The sequence below is a fragment of the Mustela lutreola genome, chromosome 16 (genome assembly GCF_030435805.1).
Source record: "Mustela lutreola isolate mMusLut2 chromosome 16, mMusLut2.pri, whole genome shotgun sequence".
Classification (NCBI taxonomy): domain Eukaryota; kingdom Metazoa; phylum Chordata; class Mammalia; order Carnivora; family Mustelidae; genus Mustela; species Mustela lutreola.
Window position 1 is genome coordinate 58,813,561 of NC_081305.1, and position 17,350 is coordinate 58,830,910.

A 17,350-nucleotide genomic window follows, 5' to 3' on the forward strand; every position below is an offset into this window, starting at 1 on the left:
TTCTACACCTGCCGCTCCCGGGTATTCGATCTCGCCCCTCCACTAGAATTCTATCTCCGCCTCTCCTGGCGTTCAAACCCCGCCCCTTTGCCCTCCAGCAGGCCACCCGCGCCCCGCCTCCCCCGATCGCCGGTGGCTCCTTTAAGGTTCTGTCACGCCCCCTCCCGGGCTCAGGGCGCTCTCCACCCCCTGAAGCCACGCCCCTCATAGGCCCCGCCTACCCACTCTCCCTGCAGTTGGTCCAGCCTCTTCCCTGGAACTCAGTCCCGCCTGGACTCAGCCCCGCGCGAAGTTCTAGCCCGCCCCCTTCGGCATTAGCTGAGGCCTCGTCGTCACACCTGCGTGAGGCACGTGGGTTGTAAGAGGCCCGCCCCTCCTGGAGTCCCGCCCCCAGGCTGAGACCACCGCCCCTTTCCCCGCCACCAGACTTTCCCAGTTCTTGTCTCCCGCCCAGTATCTGTCTCCATCTGGGAGCGTCTCGGCGTATCCTGTCTGTTCCCAATCTCTGCCTCGACTCTGGGCGTCGCTGCGCCATTCCTGTCCAGATTTCTCTGTCGCTCTCAGTGTCTCTGGCTCTGTCTCTCTCTCACCATCTTTGATCTCCTTCGTCCCTTTATTTCTCTGACTCTGGGTCTTTCAGTCCTCACGTCTCGGTGTCGCTTTGTGTTTCTGCTCTTTGTCCTTCTCTTCCCGTTCCTGTGTCACTTGGTTCTTGTGTCTCTGTCCAACCCCTTGACTCTGTCTCTGTCTCTATGTGTGCCCCTCAGTGTCTGTCGTTTCTCTCTGTGTCTCTCTCGATGTCTCTGTTCTGCCTCTCTTCTCTGTCTCTCGCTCCGCGCATCCCCTGTCCTCTCCTGCCTCGGGTCCTCACCTCCTCGTTACCGCAGCCTCCCGCCAGGGGGCGGCACAGACCGGCCCCGCGCTCCTCTGGCCCTGCGGGGCTGGGCTAGGGTCGGGCCTCCAGGCTCCGTCGGTCCCTCCCCTTGTCCTTGTCCCACTTCTCCGATCTTCCCAGCCTCCTCGCGTCTTTGTGTTTCTAGTTCTGACTCGGCCCCTTTGTCTCTCCCCGGCGGCGCCCGCTCCTCCCCACCCCCACCTACCTCTTCACATTCCTAGGACTGACCCGGGGAGCTGGTGAGGCCGCCCAGTGTGTTGGGGTGAGGGCGGGAAGCCGGAGGCTGGGGGAGGGGGAGGAGGAGGATGCCGCTGAGCGCCTGAAACCCCCCCAACCCCGTTCCGGTTCCTCTAGGGCGAGGGTATCTCAACAGGGGGCAGATGCTTGAGAGCTTCTTGCCCCAGCAAGAGGACCCCCTAGACTTGCCCTCCCATTCTTCTCATCACACACCTGAGTTTTCCTCCCCAAAGGGCAAGGTCTCCAATGGTAGGGATTCTTACTGACCTGCCTTCAAGTATTGGTAATGATACTATTCATAAATATATTTGCAATGTGCTGGGTACACATTTAGGTGCACTGTATTAGCTCAAATAACCCACATGGGACCCTATGTAATAAGGGAACTGAGGCACAGAGAGATTAAATAACTTGGCCTAACAGTTACAAAATGGCAAATCCCAGACTGATGCATCTTAGTAAATTCCTCACAAGAATCCACTGGAGGAGACATTATCGTTATCCCCCTTTCACCGAAAAGTACACTGAGGCTCTTTTGCCCCAAGCCACCCAGCAAGAAAGTAGCAAGCAGGGATTTGAACCCTGGCAGTCTGCACTCTTAGCCTTTCTACCCTAGGTGCCCTCCAGATAATGCATATCTCAGGCTTGGCAAAGGCGGGACAAGTAGGTTCATAATAGACGTGATTTCTTTGTCCTTCTCTCCCCACTCTGGGGCCAGACTAGATGGCCAGCATCCCTGGCTTTTATGTCGCTTTGCTACTAATTTGCTTTGCACAATCCTTGCCTCCCCTGCATCCCCCCCCCCCCCAACATCCTGTTCTCCCTTGAACATGATTCCCAGTCCCCAGTGAGATTTCTTCCAGGAAGGCCCCCAGCACCTGCTCTTTTCTGGACCTGTTAAAGAGTGAGCTCAGCCTTCCTGACAGTTCTTTGTGGAGCCCACAAAGGAAGCCATAGGAGGGTAAGCTGGAGTTTAATGCCCCTTCACATGAAGAAGGGGACATGCATTAAGCTGAACGCTGCTCTGTTTGTTGACAAATGCCTGGGTGGGTCTCATGCCTGAGGAGTCAGCCTTGAGTGTTGAGAAGTCCCATGACCCTTCACTGAAGAGCCATAACCACCCGGAGGTACAGGCACAAAGCCAAAGTCTTCCTGCTGAAGCTTTGGGGTTGGTGCCAAGTATTTACCTGCCTGGCAACCTGTCACCTCTTTTTATTCTCTCAGCAGTGCCCGCCACCCCACCCCACCACCAAGTTTTTATTCTCTCAGCAGTGCCCGCCACCCCACCCCACCACCAAGTTTTCCTACAAGGAATCCCCTACACTCGGTCCTTAAGGTCCACAGTGAGCCTGATCCTGTCCTGGCCAATCAGAGCATGTGATCAATCCCCTGGCCACAAGGATTGGTTCACAGATGGGGGTGGGACCCATTCCTGTCCAATGGGAATTAGCCCTGAGACTTCAGACTTCTTGAATGAATAGGGAAAAGACACACTTTTTTTTTTTTTTTAAGATTTTATTTTTTAAGTAAACTCTACACTCAATGTGGGGTTCAAACCTATAACCAATGCTGAGATCAAGAGTTGTATGTCCTACCAACTGAGCCAGTCAGGCACCCTGGAACACCGTTTTTTGTTGGGGGTTGGTAAACTGGTAGGGTAGAAATCTGGAGCTGGGGTGACTATTTTCCTTTTTTTAAGATTTTATTTATTTCTTTAGTTAGTTAGAGAGAGAGAGAGAGAAAGAGCAAGCACAGGCAGGCAAAGTGGCAGGCAGAGGCAGAGAGAGAAGCAGGTTCCCCACTGAGCAAGGAGCCTGATGTGGGACTCGATCCCAGAACCCTGGGATCATGACCTGAGCCAAAGGCAGCAGCTCAACCGACTGAGCCACCCAGGCGTCCCTGCTGGGGTGACTCTTGTGAGAAAAAACCCTTGCCTGTGCTTAGAGGACAGCAGAATTGTGAAATGGAAAAGGACAGCTTTTTTTTTTTTTTTAATTTTATTAACATTTAATGTATTATTAGCCCCAGGGGAGGACAGCTTTCTGATGAGACTATTTGAGCCCCTGGATCCAGCTATGCCTGAAGGAAGTCAGCCTTTGGTCATCCTGGTTATATGAGTGAATAATTTTCCTTTTCACTTACACAAATTTTTTACCCCCCCCCTTTTTTTTGGTCATTTGCCACCAAACATATCCTCACTAATGGAATCTATAGGAGTCCATAAGAGGCACAGATTCCTATAAAGTTCCCAGGGAGGGAAATGGGAGTGAAAACTTCCTAGAATCCTTCAAGAGGTCCAGGCTATGAAAGACAGGCAAGCTTCATGACAATGGGGGAAATGGGGGAGGGCATTCCAGGAATAGTTAAGTTATGAGGGCACAAGGCGGGGACATGTGTGACAGAGGGAATGGTGGATTATGAGTGAGTGGCAACATTTTAGGTCCTAAACGGTGAAGGGTGGCTCATGTTTTTGAGAGCAACAGGGAGCCACAGAATGCTGATAAAAAATGGTAGTTTACTCCAAACTTGCTTTTACTTCTTGGAGCCTCAGATCCTGCGGGCTCCCCCTTTCCATTCCCCTAGACCCTTGGCCATGGTGGGAGGGATTGGACTGAGGGCACAGGCTGCCATCTGTATGCAAATCGCCTGGGATGCCATACAGATGAGGGACCTTAAGCAAATGTATGCCCTCCTGGGAGGCAGGCCAGGACACTCCCCTCATTAACTCAGGGACCAGGTGCAGAGCATAGAGAATCCCTCCTCCCTGAGATCCCCTCTCTCCCCTCCCCCACCATCTGTTCACTCCCCACCCCCAGCTCCCCAGATCCCCCCTCACCAATGTCTGCTCTTACAGTAATATCTCTCTCTACCTGGTCCCTTCCCTGGACCAAGGAACGTGATTTTGCTTTTCTCTCTGACTCTCCATTTTCCTTGGATGGTGATACTACTAATAATAAACACGTACTGAAAACATACTCCGTGCCAGGCTTTGTATAAACACTTTCCATGGTTATCTTATCAAATTCTCTCAACCGCTCTCTTGTGTCTGCTATATTTTTTAAAAAAGCATAGTCACTTCTGCCATATAGAAAACAAGAAAGCCACGTGAATCAGGAAGCAGAGAGATGAAACAAAGAGGGTTTTTTCAGAGGCAGCTCGCAGGGCCTGGTAGACATGTTAAGAATGATCTGGACATAGATGGGAAGGATGGAAGGATTGTGTAAGCCCCAAGGGTCCCATGTGTCGGTGAGGGGCTTCCTGCTGGTGACTCCAGCTCTGTTCCCTGAATCCTGGGCCCAAGCCATGCCGTTAAAAGCCATGGCCGCCAAGCATGTTATCAGCCAGCTACAGTCATGGCCAAGAGCATTTGCCCCCTCCCCCCACTCCGTGGCCCTGGCGCCTTTGGCGTGCAGAATCCCTGAGTTCACCCTCCACTGTGGGCATCAGAACCACACCATGGGGAGACAGGACTCGGGAGCCGCGTGCACCCTAAAACTCTGGCAGTGGGGACCTGGCTCACTTGTGCCCTGATCTAAGTGGGTTAACCTGCTCCCTCTCTTTTTTCCAGCTTCTCTCATTTGTTTTAAACCAAGATTCAATAAACAGTGGAGTTTGGGCATCTTCATGAGGCTGTGAGCTCTTCTTCTCTGGGGACCCCGCACATGTGGCTAAGTCCCCTACAAGGAGGCCCTCCCATAGCAGCTCGCCACTTTCTCAGGGTGACAGATCCCACTCTGTCCATTTTGTGGATAAGCAAACTGAGGACAGAGAAGCCGACGCACTTGTGGGAGACCCGAGGCAGAAAAGATCTGAGCGCAGAGACCTCCAGGCGCACACATGCCTTCCAGCGGCCCCTCCACTGCCCAAGGTCACATAGGCACCCCTTCTCAGCTGCTCCTTTCAACCTCTTTTCTTTCCCTTGCTGACTGTAGTGATCTTTGAGTCTCAGTTCTGTTTCTCTCTTTATCCCTATTTGTCTGTCTCTGCCTCTCTTTCCCCAAATCTTTGTCTGTCTGACCCTAAGGGCTTCTGCAGTCTATCCCCGCCCCCCATCTCCCCCTCTTTCCATTCCACTCTCAAATCACTCTCTTCCTTGACCTCATTAAGTCTCTCTAACTGGCCTCAGTCTTTTCTGCCCCGGAAACCCTTTTGTGGGTTCCTCCAAGTCACCCCTCCTTCCCTAGGGAATTCTCAGTGGCAGGAACCATGCCTTTCTCAGAGGGGCAGCTCCAGCCCTAATTCCATCCACTCTGGCTGCTCAGAGAAAGCTTTTCCTCCGTCCTGCAGTTCCCACTTGGTCTCTGCAAGAGAGCCTGGGGACTGCACTTAAGGGAACCGTACCCCACCCTTCAAGCAGGCGCTGAACACCGTTAGGACCTTTGAGTCCTCTCTCTTCCACCCTTGGCCAGCAGAGTCTCTCCCTGCTCTCTTAGCTCTTCTTCCAGGACATCAGACTTCTCCCAGATCTTGCAAGGGGGGTGGGGAGGGAGCATCACCTGCACCCCCTTCTCCTCTCATCCTCCAGAAGAGGCTCTGGCCACAGCATGGTGTGACGTGACAGACAGCCTTTATTCCAGACTCCAGTGTCCACAGATGATGGGGTGGGGGGTGGAGGGGCAGGGGTGGGGATCCAGTGTCAGACTATGCAGCAGGACATCAGGTGGGGCGGGGGGGACCAGCGATGTGGGCAGGAGGTAAAAATCGCCCCGGGCAGCCGACCCTCAGAGCCTTGGAGCCTTGTCTTGTCCCGGCCAGGCCCTGGGCTTGGGTCCAGGAGCTATTCTGGGGCCTGGGAGAGTCACATTCCCTGGAGGAAGGTCCCCTCCTACCCCGCCCTCCCTCCGGGCGGGCGAGCAGGGGCTGCTGTAGGTCCCTGCCCCGCCTGCAGAGGAAGGAAGGGAAGGGAGGGCCAGAGGGGGAAGAGGGAAGGTGGGGGCAGGCGGAGGCTGGGCAGAGCTGGTTATCTGATGCTGACTCTCTGAGGTCAGGTCCAGTGGAGCCTCTCTGAGGTCCTCCGAGCTCAGCACTGGGAGGAGGGGGAGAGGTCAGCCTGGGCCCCCCACATCCCCCGGCGCTCCCCCCACCCACAAGGTGCCTGGGTCCTCACCCACCTCATCTCCGAAGCCCCCGCTGCCATGCCTGGCTCCCCCAGAGGCACCTCCCATGAGAAGGCCCGTCTGCTCAGGCCGCTCTGACCCTGAGTGGCTCAGCTGTGGGTCTCCAGGTGGCCTGGGGGCAGGGGGAGAAGGTAGCCGTGGGAGGTGGTCCTGCCTGGGGGCGGGGGTTGTTTGGGAGGACGGACTTGGGGGACATGGGCCTGGAGTGGGATGGGGATGGGTTAGGTACCAGCATCCGGGGTGGGGATGGGGAGGTGAGGACTTAGCTAGGGATCAGCTCCAGGGATGGGTTTGGGGATGGCTGTGGCCTGGAGCGAACGGTGGCCATGCGATCAGGCCAGAGGGGACGGACGGAAGGACGAAGAAGGAACTGGAGTAAGGAGGGGGGAAGGAGCTGGGGATGGAGAGCTTCTCGGTCTGGGGAGGCAGCTGAGGGAGAACCTGGGGTTCAGGGTGAGGCTGGGGTGTGTTGGGGATTGGTGTTGAGGCTGGAGACATGGTTGGGGAGGGAGAGGTTCGAGGCGGACAGATTTGAGGTTGGTTATAAGCCAGGTTTGGGGATGGGGATGAGGCTGGGGTTGCAAAGGAGACCGAGGCCTCAGATGGGCTGCGGCAGGGCTTGGAGATGGGGTCAGGGATGGGTCTGGGCTGGGCATGGCTGTGGATGAGGTCTGAGGTTGGCGACGGGACTGCATTTCATTTGGCAATGGGGCCGGGGCTGGGAGGTATTCGGGTCTGGGGTTGAGGATGGCATGTGGTTGGTTGGTCATGGGCTGGGTTTGGGCTTGAAGTGGGAGGTGACATCAGAGGTGGGTGGAGGGATGGGATGGGGTCACAGAGGTCAATTCCAAGGTTGCAGGCCACTCACGGAGCCCCCTTTTCCCCTCGCCGGCAGCAGCCGGGGCGACCCTTGCGTCTCATGCAGTAGAAGGCAGCGACGACGAGAAGCAAGAGGCCCACGCTGACGGCCACGGCCATGACCGCCACGCCGGCCTGGGAAGTCTGGGGGGCCGCTGCAGGGACGGGATGGGGGAGGAGGAGGGGTCAGCTGGCAGGGCTCTGTCGGACCCTGGGGCAGCCTCCTCCCACCCCTGCAGCTCCTCACCAGAGCCAAAGTGGAAGACATGCTGCTTCTTCCCGTGGGTGTTGGAAGCCTCGCAGGAGACGCCTTCTCTGCTCAGGGCGCTGGTCACCTTCAGGGTCAGGGAGCTGCTCACCCAGCCCTGCCCAGTGAGGGCCGGTTCTGCTGGCTATAGATGCTTGGGTTAACCCCAGCGCCTGGGATCAAGGGCTGGGGCGAGGGCAGAGGGGAGGATGTCTACCCCTCAGGAGGGGTGCAAAGCTGGGATCAGTGAGGGGGGGGCAGGGTCCCCTGAGGGGCCTGGGTCCCGAGGAGCTCAGGGTGGACAGGGTGGTCCCTTACGCTGCCACCCAGTTGGCTCCAGCTGAGTTTGGGCTCCGGGTAACCGCGGGCAGAGCACACCAGCCTGACTTCATCTCCTTCCCTCCAGCCGCCCTCTGTCTGGGGCTGAGTCTCTTCTGCACTTAACTGAGGTGGCCCTGGAGGTGGAGGGGGGAGGGAGGGAAGAGTAGGAGGTCCCTTGGAGAAGGGGAAGGAGGGGGAGAGAAAGAGAAGGAGAGAGGGGCGAGGACTAACAGGCAGAGAGAGGGTCCAGCCCTTGGTTCTGGCGCTCCCACTCCCATGGTCCCCATCCGGATCTGCCCCAGCCCGAACCTTGGACCAGCAGCTTGAAGCTCTGGGTACGGCTGAGGAGGGGGACCGTGGGCATGGAGGCCTCACAGACGTAGGTGCCCGCAGAGTCGAAGGTGATGGAGCTCAGGGAGAGGGTGGGGCCGTTCCCCAGGGGGACGAAGTCCTGGCAGGGAGAGAACAGGGAGGCCAGGTGGGTGTGAGGACGCGGGGTCCAGGGAAGGGAGAGGGTGCGGGCTGAGGGTTCCAGGGCTGGGGGCTCCTTTCCCTTCTCACCTTGGTCCAGCGCAGGGCAGGGGTGGGCAGACCTTGCACTGAGCAGTTCACGGTTGTGCTGTTACCCAAGTGTAAGGAGAGCTCCTCCCCGGTGCTGAGCTCGAGGGGGTCCAGGTCTGGAGGAGGGGGGCAGACTGTCACCTTCCCCAGACCCTCCCCCATGCAGTGAGGGGCTCTCCAGGGCTTTTGGGGGTGCAGATATGAATACACGACCCTAAGAAGAGCCTGTCAGCATTCCTCCGTTCTCCCCACCTCCACAAGCTTACCACGCTCCCCTCCAGCCCAAGTCTGGAGCCCAAATCTAACAGCAATCCTCATGGCCAATTCAACCACCTTCCTCCAGAGTGGACCGGGGAGGTGGGAGGTGTGTCCCTTCTCTGATTTACCACCCAAACCCCATCACCCATTTTTCTATCCAGTTTTGTTTGCTCCGCCTCTGAAACGGACCCTCCCACTTCTCTCCAACTCTGACCTCCAGGACCAACAGCCTTGACTACTGTAGCCAGCTCCTCACTGGTCTCCCTGCTGGCCAGGATCCCGGGCCCCTCTATCCCCAGAGCTGCCAGATGGATCTTTTGTGAAAACACACACAGGTCAGCCCTGCTCTCTGCATAAAATCTCGCTGGGGCTCCCTCTATGCCCTTGGCATAGAGGCTAAATTCCTTGACAAAGCCTACAGGAGCCTGCCTGGTCTGACCTCTGCCTATGTCCTCAGCTTTGCTTCTCATCCCCCCACCTTTGTCCTGAGCTCCAGCTACCCTACTCTCTTTCCATTTTTCTCCAATATGCCATGGTTGAGTCCTGTCCCAGGGCCTTTGCACTTGCTGATCCCTCTGCCTGGAAGCTCCTCTTTGGGCTCTTCGTGTTTCTGATTCTATTCTTTGGTTTCCTACTTAACTGAGAGGCTCCTCTGACCCCCTGTTGTGGATGCTCAGCTTTCCCCTCCACACTGAAGGATTTATTCCCCCAGCTGTTGAGAAGGATGTCAGCTGTCAGCCCTCACCCTCAGCTGTTGGCACCTCTCTGGGAACTACCTCAGCTGCTCAAGGTCATGCCCCCTTCCTCAGGCGGCCCATGTGCAATGGCTGTTTGACATGGGGGTAGAAAGGTCCAGCCCCCTTGCCCCAACTGGGCACAATTATGAAGACCAGCTTTCAGGTGCCCCTCAGGGCCAAATGAGACTTTTGCAGCCTGTCTTCTGCCTCTGCCCAGTCCTGCTTCCTTCCCTTCCTCAGCCTTCATAGATGTGGATCCCAAGGAACGTCCTATAAACTTCCTGCCTGCAGATCTCCAAGTCAGAATCGGCTTCCTGGGACGGGACAGAGCCTGTAACATCCTCCCTCTAAAATAGTCCCCACTCACCTAGCCAATTTCGTATCCCCTCCCTCTGGGTTAGTCCCTGTAGCTGTCCCATCACTACTCAAAGTGTCTTGTTCCCCACCTACCACCTGTCCCCCCGCCTGGGCTGGGAAAAGAAGGTGGGGACTGAACTATGTTGTTCACAGCTGTCTCCCCGACCCCAGCCACAAGGTCAAGCCCCAGAAAAGGAGGCAGAAGGAGTGCCAAGGAGGGACAGACCCTTTGCCCAGGGCTCGGGTGCAAGCAGACTCAGAAGGTTTTCTAGAAGACTGGGACCCTGGAGACTTAACTAGACGTGGAAAGTAGAAAGCAGGGGAGTGGACCTAGACATGAGGAGAGGAGCTCAGCTGGGATGAGAAGAATGCCTGGGTGGGGAAAAGCATCAGGCAGAGGTGAAGCCCCCAGGTTGGCCTAGAAGGCCGGGATGGATCACATGGGCTTTCTCCCAGGGGCACTGGGGAGCCATGGCAGGTTCGGAGCAGGGGGCAGTCAGGTTTGTGCTTCGGAATGAGCTCTCTGGCTGCCTCCTGCGGGAGACTGGACGGGGCTGGGGTAGGCCCCTGGGGGCGGAGGGGGCCATCGCAGACCAGGAAGGACCACAGAAACGGAGAGAAAGGGTTGGCGGCGGGGCTGTGGGGTGAGGACGAGGAGGCCGCTGGCGCTAGGGCCCCCCTGCCCATTCTCCCAGGACGCTCACAGGCCACGCGCAGCTCCGCGGTTTTGGAGAGCACCGCGTCCTCGGCAGCGTCGTAGTCCTCGACCCTGCAGCCGTAGGTCCCGCTCTGGCCCCGCTGAACCCCCTCCAGGGTCAAGTTCCCCTCAAGATTTGTTTTCAGCACGTTCTCCTGCTTGTCCTGGGTGACCAGGGATGAGGAACCCGGCTCAGGAGCCGCCCCGGTCCGGCGGGGTCCTGCTAGGTTGGGGCCACCCAGGTCAGAGTCAGGCACCTTGTAGGTCAGGGGTTCCCGAGTTAGTGTCCTACTACGGTTAGGGTCCCCTCAAGTAACGGGGCAGAGGCCCTGCTAGGCCAGGGGTCCCCCAGTTCAGGTAGCAAGTTAGGACGCTCTCAAATAGGGCCTCAGGGGTCCTGCTAGCTACTGGGTCACCAGCCAGGTGCCCTGCTAAGACAGGGGTCACACAGGTGAAAGGTCAGAAGTTGGTGGAGGCCAATAGGTCAGAGGTCAGGGGCTGGGACTTCCAAAGGAACGATGGAGTGAGTCACCTGAAGGCGGAAAAATACGTATTCCATGCTGGGGTTGCCGTCCCCCCGGCAAAACAGCTGGACAGAGTCACCCTCGCGTACCCAGCCCTCAGTGGTGGACGGGCTGCCCACCCAGAAATCCACGTTCTCCGTGGGATCTAAGGGAAAGCGCAAGAGGGACGGTCGGGTCAGGACGGACTCATGATCAGGGTTAAGGGTAGGTCAGGTCAAGGGTAAGAGGCAGGTCTGGGTTAAGGGAAAGAGGTCAGTGCCGCAGTCAAGGCGCAGGCTGTGGTTGGTCAGGGGGCAGAGGTCATATCCTTTACAGCTCAGGTTCGCACTTAGTCTGACATCAGGGACCAGAGGTCAGAGGTTGAGTTGAGAGAACAGGTCAAGGGTCAGACGTCCATGCGGGCGACAGGTCAGGGTGAGATTCCAAGACCCAATTCGGTGGAGCAGTTTAGTCCTGAGACGCCCTGGGGTTCAGGGTGCTGGACGGGGGGCTAAGTCAGGGCGGGCTGCTGGTCAGCTAGGAGGGTCCAAGGTTGAGGGAGGTCAGGTCCCGCAGGGACTCACAGTGCAGGGTCAGGTGGAAGACAGGGCTGTCCAGGCGGCCGCGTCGGCCCATGGGCAGGTTGTAGCTCACGGAGCAGTGGAAGCTGGCGTCCCGATGGGCCTTCCGGAGCCGCAGGTAGAGGGTGCTGGTGAGAGACTGCAGGCCCGAAGCCTCCCGGACCGTACGGCTGGTCATGTAGCCCTCTGGGAGAGAGGGAGGAGGCGGTCAGCGCCAGCCGCCAGCCGGCTCCATCCCACGCCTACCTGGGCTCGGGCGATTGCTCACCTGCGTTCACCTCCATGGGCACCCTGAGCGGCTGCCCGTTCTGATACCACGTGATCTGGGGGGCGGGGTTCCCGTTGCGGCTGTTGCAGGTGGCGATCTAGGGCAGACACGGGCAGACACAGGCGTGGCCCTGGGCTCTGACCCAGGCCTCTGTAGCCCAGGCCCCTCTTTCCTCGGGACTTCTCCTCACTCAGGTATAGGAGTCTGGGTACCCCCAGCCCAGTCCTCTCCCAGGATGCGGGAGTGCAAACCTCCCAGCGCTCTCCTCTCTCAGGACCTTGGAATCAGGGTCCCCACCCGAGGTACCTCCTGGGCAAAGTCGTCCACCACAGACAGGATCCCTTTGTTGGGGAAGACCTCCGTGGCCTCAGGTTTCGCTGTGGGGGAGATGTTACCATCAAGAGCCCCTTTCCGGGGCTCTCCCTTGCCCTCCCCTTCTGGGGTGCCGGCAGACACTCACCGAACATGCGGAGCTCTGTGGTGGCCTCGGTGCTCACTGCGCCCGCCCTCACCACGCACACGTAGCTCTGCTCATCTCCCACCTGGGCCTCAGTCAGCACCAGGTGGCCCTGGGAGTCCAGCTGGTATGGGGGGCTGCGGCCCCGGGAGTCGTGCACCCGGCCCTGGAGCTCGGAGCCCTGCTGCTGGGCTGAGGCCAGGCGGTGGCGGACCCCAGAGCGGTCTACCTGTGGGCGGGGAGGGCCTCAGCGTGGAGCTGCCTGGCCTGCCCCTCCCTCTCTGTCCTGCAGGTCATGTCTCTCTTCTTGTCACCTCCCTCTGGTCTGGCTCTTATTCCTGGGCCCCATGCAGTGGTCTCCTCTCTCTTGGTCCCTCATTCTCCATCCTGCTCTGCTCCTGTCTCTCCTCCTCTCTCTGCCTGTTCCTCGGCCTCCTATCTCCTCCTCTTTTTTTTCTCTTCCTTTAGTCCCCCCCCCCCCATCTCTTGCTATATCTTTGTCTGTTTCTCAATGTTCTCTCTCAGGAGCCTATGCTCCCAAGGGGGGAGATCTTCCTTCTAGTCTCAGCTGTGCCCAGAAGCCAGGGGACTTTGGAGAAACCTTCCATTTGCTGGGCCTCAACTCCCCCACCTGTAAAATGGGAAGGCAGCTGGATGGAGCTCTTCGGTCGTTTGGGCTCAGATGAGGGAACGAATGTGTGTAGCCCTGCAGTGCGCTGACTCCCAGCCCCCTTGGCTGCCCTCTGGTCCCCAGCAGGCAGCACTCACCAGGAACCACTCCAGCACAAAATGGTCGTGGGCCGCTAAGGCGGTGCAGTTCAGGGCGACGGGCTCCCCCTTCATCACCTCCACCAGGGAGGACCCAGGCAAAGGCTCCTCAGCCCGGGCACCTGCAGAAGAGCCACTGAGCTCTTTCTGCCTCTGAGCCCCTCCTCCCTCAGACCCAGGAGTCAGGACTCCCAGCCCCTCCTCCCTCAGATCCTGAGGTTAGGACTCCCAGCCCCCAGCCCCTTCCTCCCTCAGACCCAGGAGTCCAGACCCTCAGCCCCTCTTCCTTCAAACCCAGGAATCCAGGCCTCCAGCTCCCTCATCCCTCGGACACAGTTCAGACCCTCAGCCCCTATCCCTCAGCCCTAGCTCCCGCCTCCCTCCATTTCTCATGTCTGCATCTCTGAGCTTGCAAATCCATCGACATTTCTCTCCATTTCTCTATTCACAGAACTAAGGGCTCCTCCCCTGAGTCATGTAGGACCCTCTGTCCAATCTTCCTGGTGGGGGGGGGGGTACCGCACCTGTCCTTGTTCCTCCCATTAGACCAGCCGCCCCTCAAGGGCAGGGCCAGCACTGGCTCATCCCTTGGCCTCTAGCACCCTGCACAGGGTCTGGCGCGGTGCCCGGGGTTGCTGTCTCTCCATCTCTGCCTGTGTGTCTCTCACTCTGGGTCTCCATCTCTAGGTCACAGTCTCTGCCTCTCTGTCGGCCTGGCGCTCCGTCTCCATCTCTCTCAGCCCCTAGGTCTCTTGTCTTGAGTCAGGGGGCTGGGGCTGCGCCTGCAGCTGAGGTATGGGTGTGTGGGGGCGGTAAGGGGGGACAGGGCTGGGCAGGTTTCAGGAATGTGGGAGGGACAGGCTGGCCCAGACCTGCCCCACCTGGCGCCAGAGCCCCCTACCCGCCCCTTGGCCCCTCTGCCTCTTTGATGGAGCAGGGAAGGGGGTAAGGTGCGTCCCCTCCGAATAGGAGAGGGGCGAGGCCCAGGAGCCTGGATCCTGAGGCGGAAGGGAGCCAAGGTTTGGTGGGGGAGGTGGTAGGCTGGAGTCCTGCCCCAGGATCCTGGCAGATAGAGCTGTTCCCATTGGGGAAACCATGCTCTCTCACCCTCTGGGCTGGCATCCTGGCATCAGCTCTCACTTCTTAGAACCTCCCTTCCCTTCCCCGCCCAGCTTGACCAGCCCTGCCCCTGGGGACCCGCTATTCACCATGTTTGTGCCAGGGGCCTGGATTCCCAGGCACCCACCTCTGGCCCAGGCCTGTCCCAGGGGAGGGGGTGTGGGGCCAGGCTGGTGCCTGGGGCTAGTCTGAGTAACAGACAGGAGGACAGATGGAGAGATCTCTGTGCCCTCATCTCCCTGATCTCTCTGTCCCTCGGGTGCCAGCCCCTCTGGGCCTCCTCCCCTCCCACCACCGCGCAGGTGTGTGGATTTATCTGGGGCCCCAGGAAGGGGGCACTGTCACTCAGAAACACTTTGGTACACCAACATGGCCTAGGGCCAGTGTTCCAGCCCCTCCATGAGGGAGGTGGCTTCCTTAGGGTCTGGGCTCTGAATCCAGGCTGGGGAAACCCTTAAGAGCACGTGACTCACTGGGCTCTAGCCATAGGATCCCTGGCCCTCGCAAAACTTGAGAACCTTTCTGGGGGAAGCCCTAGGGTTTGAGTCTCCTGTGTCCTGGGTGAAGCCACTCCAGCCACTGGAGGCCTGGACCCCTGGGTCTGAGGGAGCAGGAGTCTCGGGACCCAGATTCCAGGCGCGGAGGGCCCTTATTCCTTGGTCCGGAGTGCCGAGCGGGCTGAGTTCCCGGGTGCTGTGTAATCCACTGCTCTGGGATGCCCAGCCCTTCTGCCTAGCTGTCCCCAGGTCTCCCGTTGGGAGGGGTATCCCCCATGCTCCTGTATCCCTTTTCCTCGGGGGGCGGGGGTCTCAGGTTTGGCTTCCCGGGGTCCATGAAATCCCCTTCCCCCTTCCCTTCCTGGGGTCCCCAGGGACCGCCCCCAGTGGCGCCCTGCTTCTTGCCCGAGCCATACCTGGGTGCGCTCCCAGCAGGAGCGCGAGCACCAGCAGCCGCGGGGCCCTGCGTCCCCGGGCCGGGCCGTCCCGGGGCTCCATGTTCGCGGTGGCGGCGGCGGCGGCGGCGGCGGCGGCGGCGGCGGCGGCGGCGACTGGCGGGGCTGCAGCTCGGCGGCCCCGGGGGCTGGGAGCGACCAGGCCCCGCCCCTAGAAGCCCCGCCCCGCCCTCCCGGCCCCCCTTCGTCCCCGCCCCCCCAAACCCGGGCGCCTCGCCAGGACCTCCCACTGCCCGGAGTGGACCTCCCAGCGCTCGGCCCCGGAGCGGGGCTCCCTCTGCCCCCAAGTCCTGGTCTGCCCGGCTCAGGCTGACCAGTGCCCCCGGCGGTGGCCTGACAGACCAGTCTAACCAGTGTCCTGAGCTGGGACCTCACCGCACCGTGGACCCTCTCCCCCTCATTCTGACCGGGGACCATTAAGGGATGCACTGGCCCCTTCCAGTGGAACCGGTGGTTCCCGGCGTGACCAGCGGCTTGCCCTGTCCTCTCCCAGTACAACCAGTGGCGCCCAGCTTGATCACTGGCCTAGAACATCTTCTCCCTGTATGCCTTGTGAGGCCCTCCCCTGTAGCCAGTGCTCAGGGCTGCTTTCCTGTCTGACCAGTGGCCTGGAACCCATCAATTCAATCTCTTAAATTTAATGGTCTTCAAACCTCAGTTCAGCCCAGGGCTCAGTGATGAGGGTGGGGGGCGGGGAGTGCGGTGGGGTGCTCTTTCCGTGGCTCTCCTTCTTCCTCAAGCCCTCCCTCATCCCCTCATCCGGAGAATCCCAGGAATGCCACCCCCCTTCCTCCCTTCCTCTCCCCTTCACTCCCTCCCAACCTTTGGGGGAAGGGGAGGAGAATCAGGCTGGAGGGAGCAGGTGAGTGGGGGAGGGAGAGCAGGCTAGGGCACCTGAGGGGGGTGGGGAGGAGCAGAGCCAGGGGTCCAGAGGAAGGGTCAGAAGGAAGGGTCACAGGTCAGATTGGGAGGGAGGGGTCACAGTTCCGACTGCTCAAGGCTTCTCACGAGCAGGGTCTGACTGGGACAAAATCCTCTGGGGGGGGGGGGGAAGAGATGTCACTGGTTATAGGGAGTAGCTAGTCCTGGACACTGGCCAGAATGGGGGTCACTGGTAAGACGGCTTTGACCATCAGGCTCAGAAGGAAGGCTTAGATTACATGTCAGCCTGGGAGTTATTGGTCACACTGGTCAAGGCTACTTGATTCATCAGTGATAAAGGAAAGCAATTGTTACATTGGGAAAGGGAACCCTTTAGTATTAGCTACACCATCACCTCCTCCAGGATGCCCTCCCTGCTCCCCTGGCTAGGTCAAAGGCCCCCTCTAGGCTCCCCTAACCCAGTCCTGCACATTCTGGGTCATATTTTCTGTGGCTTAATCTCTCCCCACACGGGACCGCAGGTCCATGGGGGCAGGGCTGGAGCTCTCTCTGTCGGTCATGGCTGTGTCCCCTGCATAAGGCCTGACATGGAGCAGGTGCTCAGGGGAAATTTACAGGGCTCGGGAGTCAGGAGCATGCAGGCTCCCTGGATCATCGTGGGACACATAGTACAAGCTCACTCATGGACAAATACAACTCCAAGGGTTCCTGGGGACAAGTTCACACACTGCAACCCCGGACACCCACTCCCCAGTTCCTCTGGCTCCTGCTTGTACACCTACTTGCTTGGGCTTGGGCTGGACTCTGGTGGGCACCCTCTCCACAGCCACTCCCACTTCCACCTTCCTCAAGAATCCAAACAGCCAAGGTTCGGGCGAAGGGGAAGGACTGTATCGAGTGTGCATGAAGGAAGGCAGGCATAAAAACTAGCCACGGTCCCTCGAAGACTTGCAGAAACTAGTACTGTAACGTCATCGGCCCTTGTCCCTACAATTTATTCCCACAAAACAGCCAGAGGGATCCCGTTAAAGTGTGAATCAACCCACATCACTCTTCTGCTCAGAGTCCTACCAGGGCACCTCTCAGGAAAAGCTAAAATCCACTCCATGGCTCACAAGGTCCTTGATCTTGTCCTCCCTGACTCCATCTTTCTCTTCCTTCTTGCCAGCTCTGTTCTTGCCACATTGGTCTCTTTGCTTCCTTGCTGTTCTGCAAAGCCAGGCACACTCTGGGTTCTGGCCACAAGACCTTTGCACTTCCTCTTCCCTCTGCTTAGACATTCTTCCCCACACAGCTCCCTTCCTTACTTGCTTCAACTCTCTTTTCCAGCATCACCTCATCAGTTTCCCTTGACCATCTTATCTAAAATAGCAATTTCTGTTTTCCCAGCCATTTCTATTTTCCTTTCCCTACTACGTTTCTCCTCTACAACCCTTACCGGGGTCACACATTTATTTTTTATTGTCTTCTGTAGAAGTTACCACTGTATCTCCAGCGCCTAGTATCGTCCTTGATATAAGCAGCAGAGTCAAGAT

The 17,350-nt window shown here is 58.6% G+C and overlaps 1 protein-coding gene across 2 annotated transcripts; it reads right to left on the minus strand.

The window, feature by feature from the left end:
• Positions 1-5,682: 5,682 nt before the first annotated feature.
• BCAM (basal cell adhesion molecule (Lutheran blood group)) lies at positions 5,683-15,021 on the minus strand. Of its 2 annotated transcripts, XM_059152197.1 has the most exons (15): positions 14,895-15,021; positions 12,863-12,984; positions 12,098-12,323; positions 11,944-12,014; positions 11,638-11,734; positions 11,373-11,555; positions 10,818-10,954; positions 10,293-10,449; positions 8,237-8,352; positions 7,985-8,126; positions 7,673-7,809; positions 7,355-7,499; positions 7,118-7,262; positions 6,244-6,361; positions 5,683-6,158 (listed from the first exon to the last, which is right to left on the minus strand). In XM_059152197.1, the coding sequence occupies exons 1-15, from the start codon at positions 14,974-14,976 to the stop codon at positions 6,153-6,155; spliced, it is 1,884 nt and encodes a 627-aa protein (XP_059008180.1). In that variant the 5' UTR covers positions 14,977-15,021; the 3' UTR covers positions 5,683-6,152. The 2 variants fall into 2 exon arrangements, with proteins under 2 accessions (XP_059008180.1, XP_059008181.1); XM_059152198.1 differs by lacking the exons at positions 10,293-10,449; positions 10,818-10,954.
• Between the last annotated feature and the right edge of the window lie 2,329 nt (positions 15,022-17,350).

What these genes read in the sequence shown, in the direction of transcription:
- BCAM (XM_059152197.1), bottom strand. Translation starts at nt 14,976, where the DNA reads ATGGAGCCCCGGGACGGCCCGGCCCGGGGACGCAGGGCCCCGCGGCTG. An exon ending in ACGTATTTTTCCGCCTTCAG is followed by an intron (nt 10,450 to 10,817) that starts GTGACTCACTCC and finishes CTGGTCACCCAG; the next exon opens with GACAAGCAGGAGAACGTGCT. An exon ending in CTTCAAGCTGCTGGTCCAAG is followed by an intron (nt 7,810 to 7,984) that starts GTTCGGGCTGGG and finishes CTCCACCTCCAG; the next exon opens with GGCCACCTCAGTTAAGTGCA.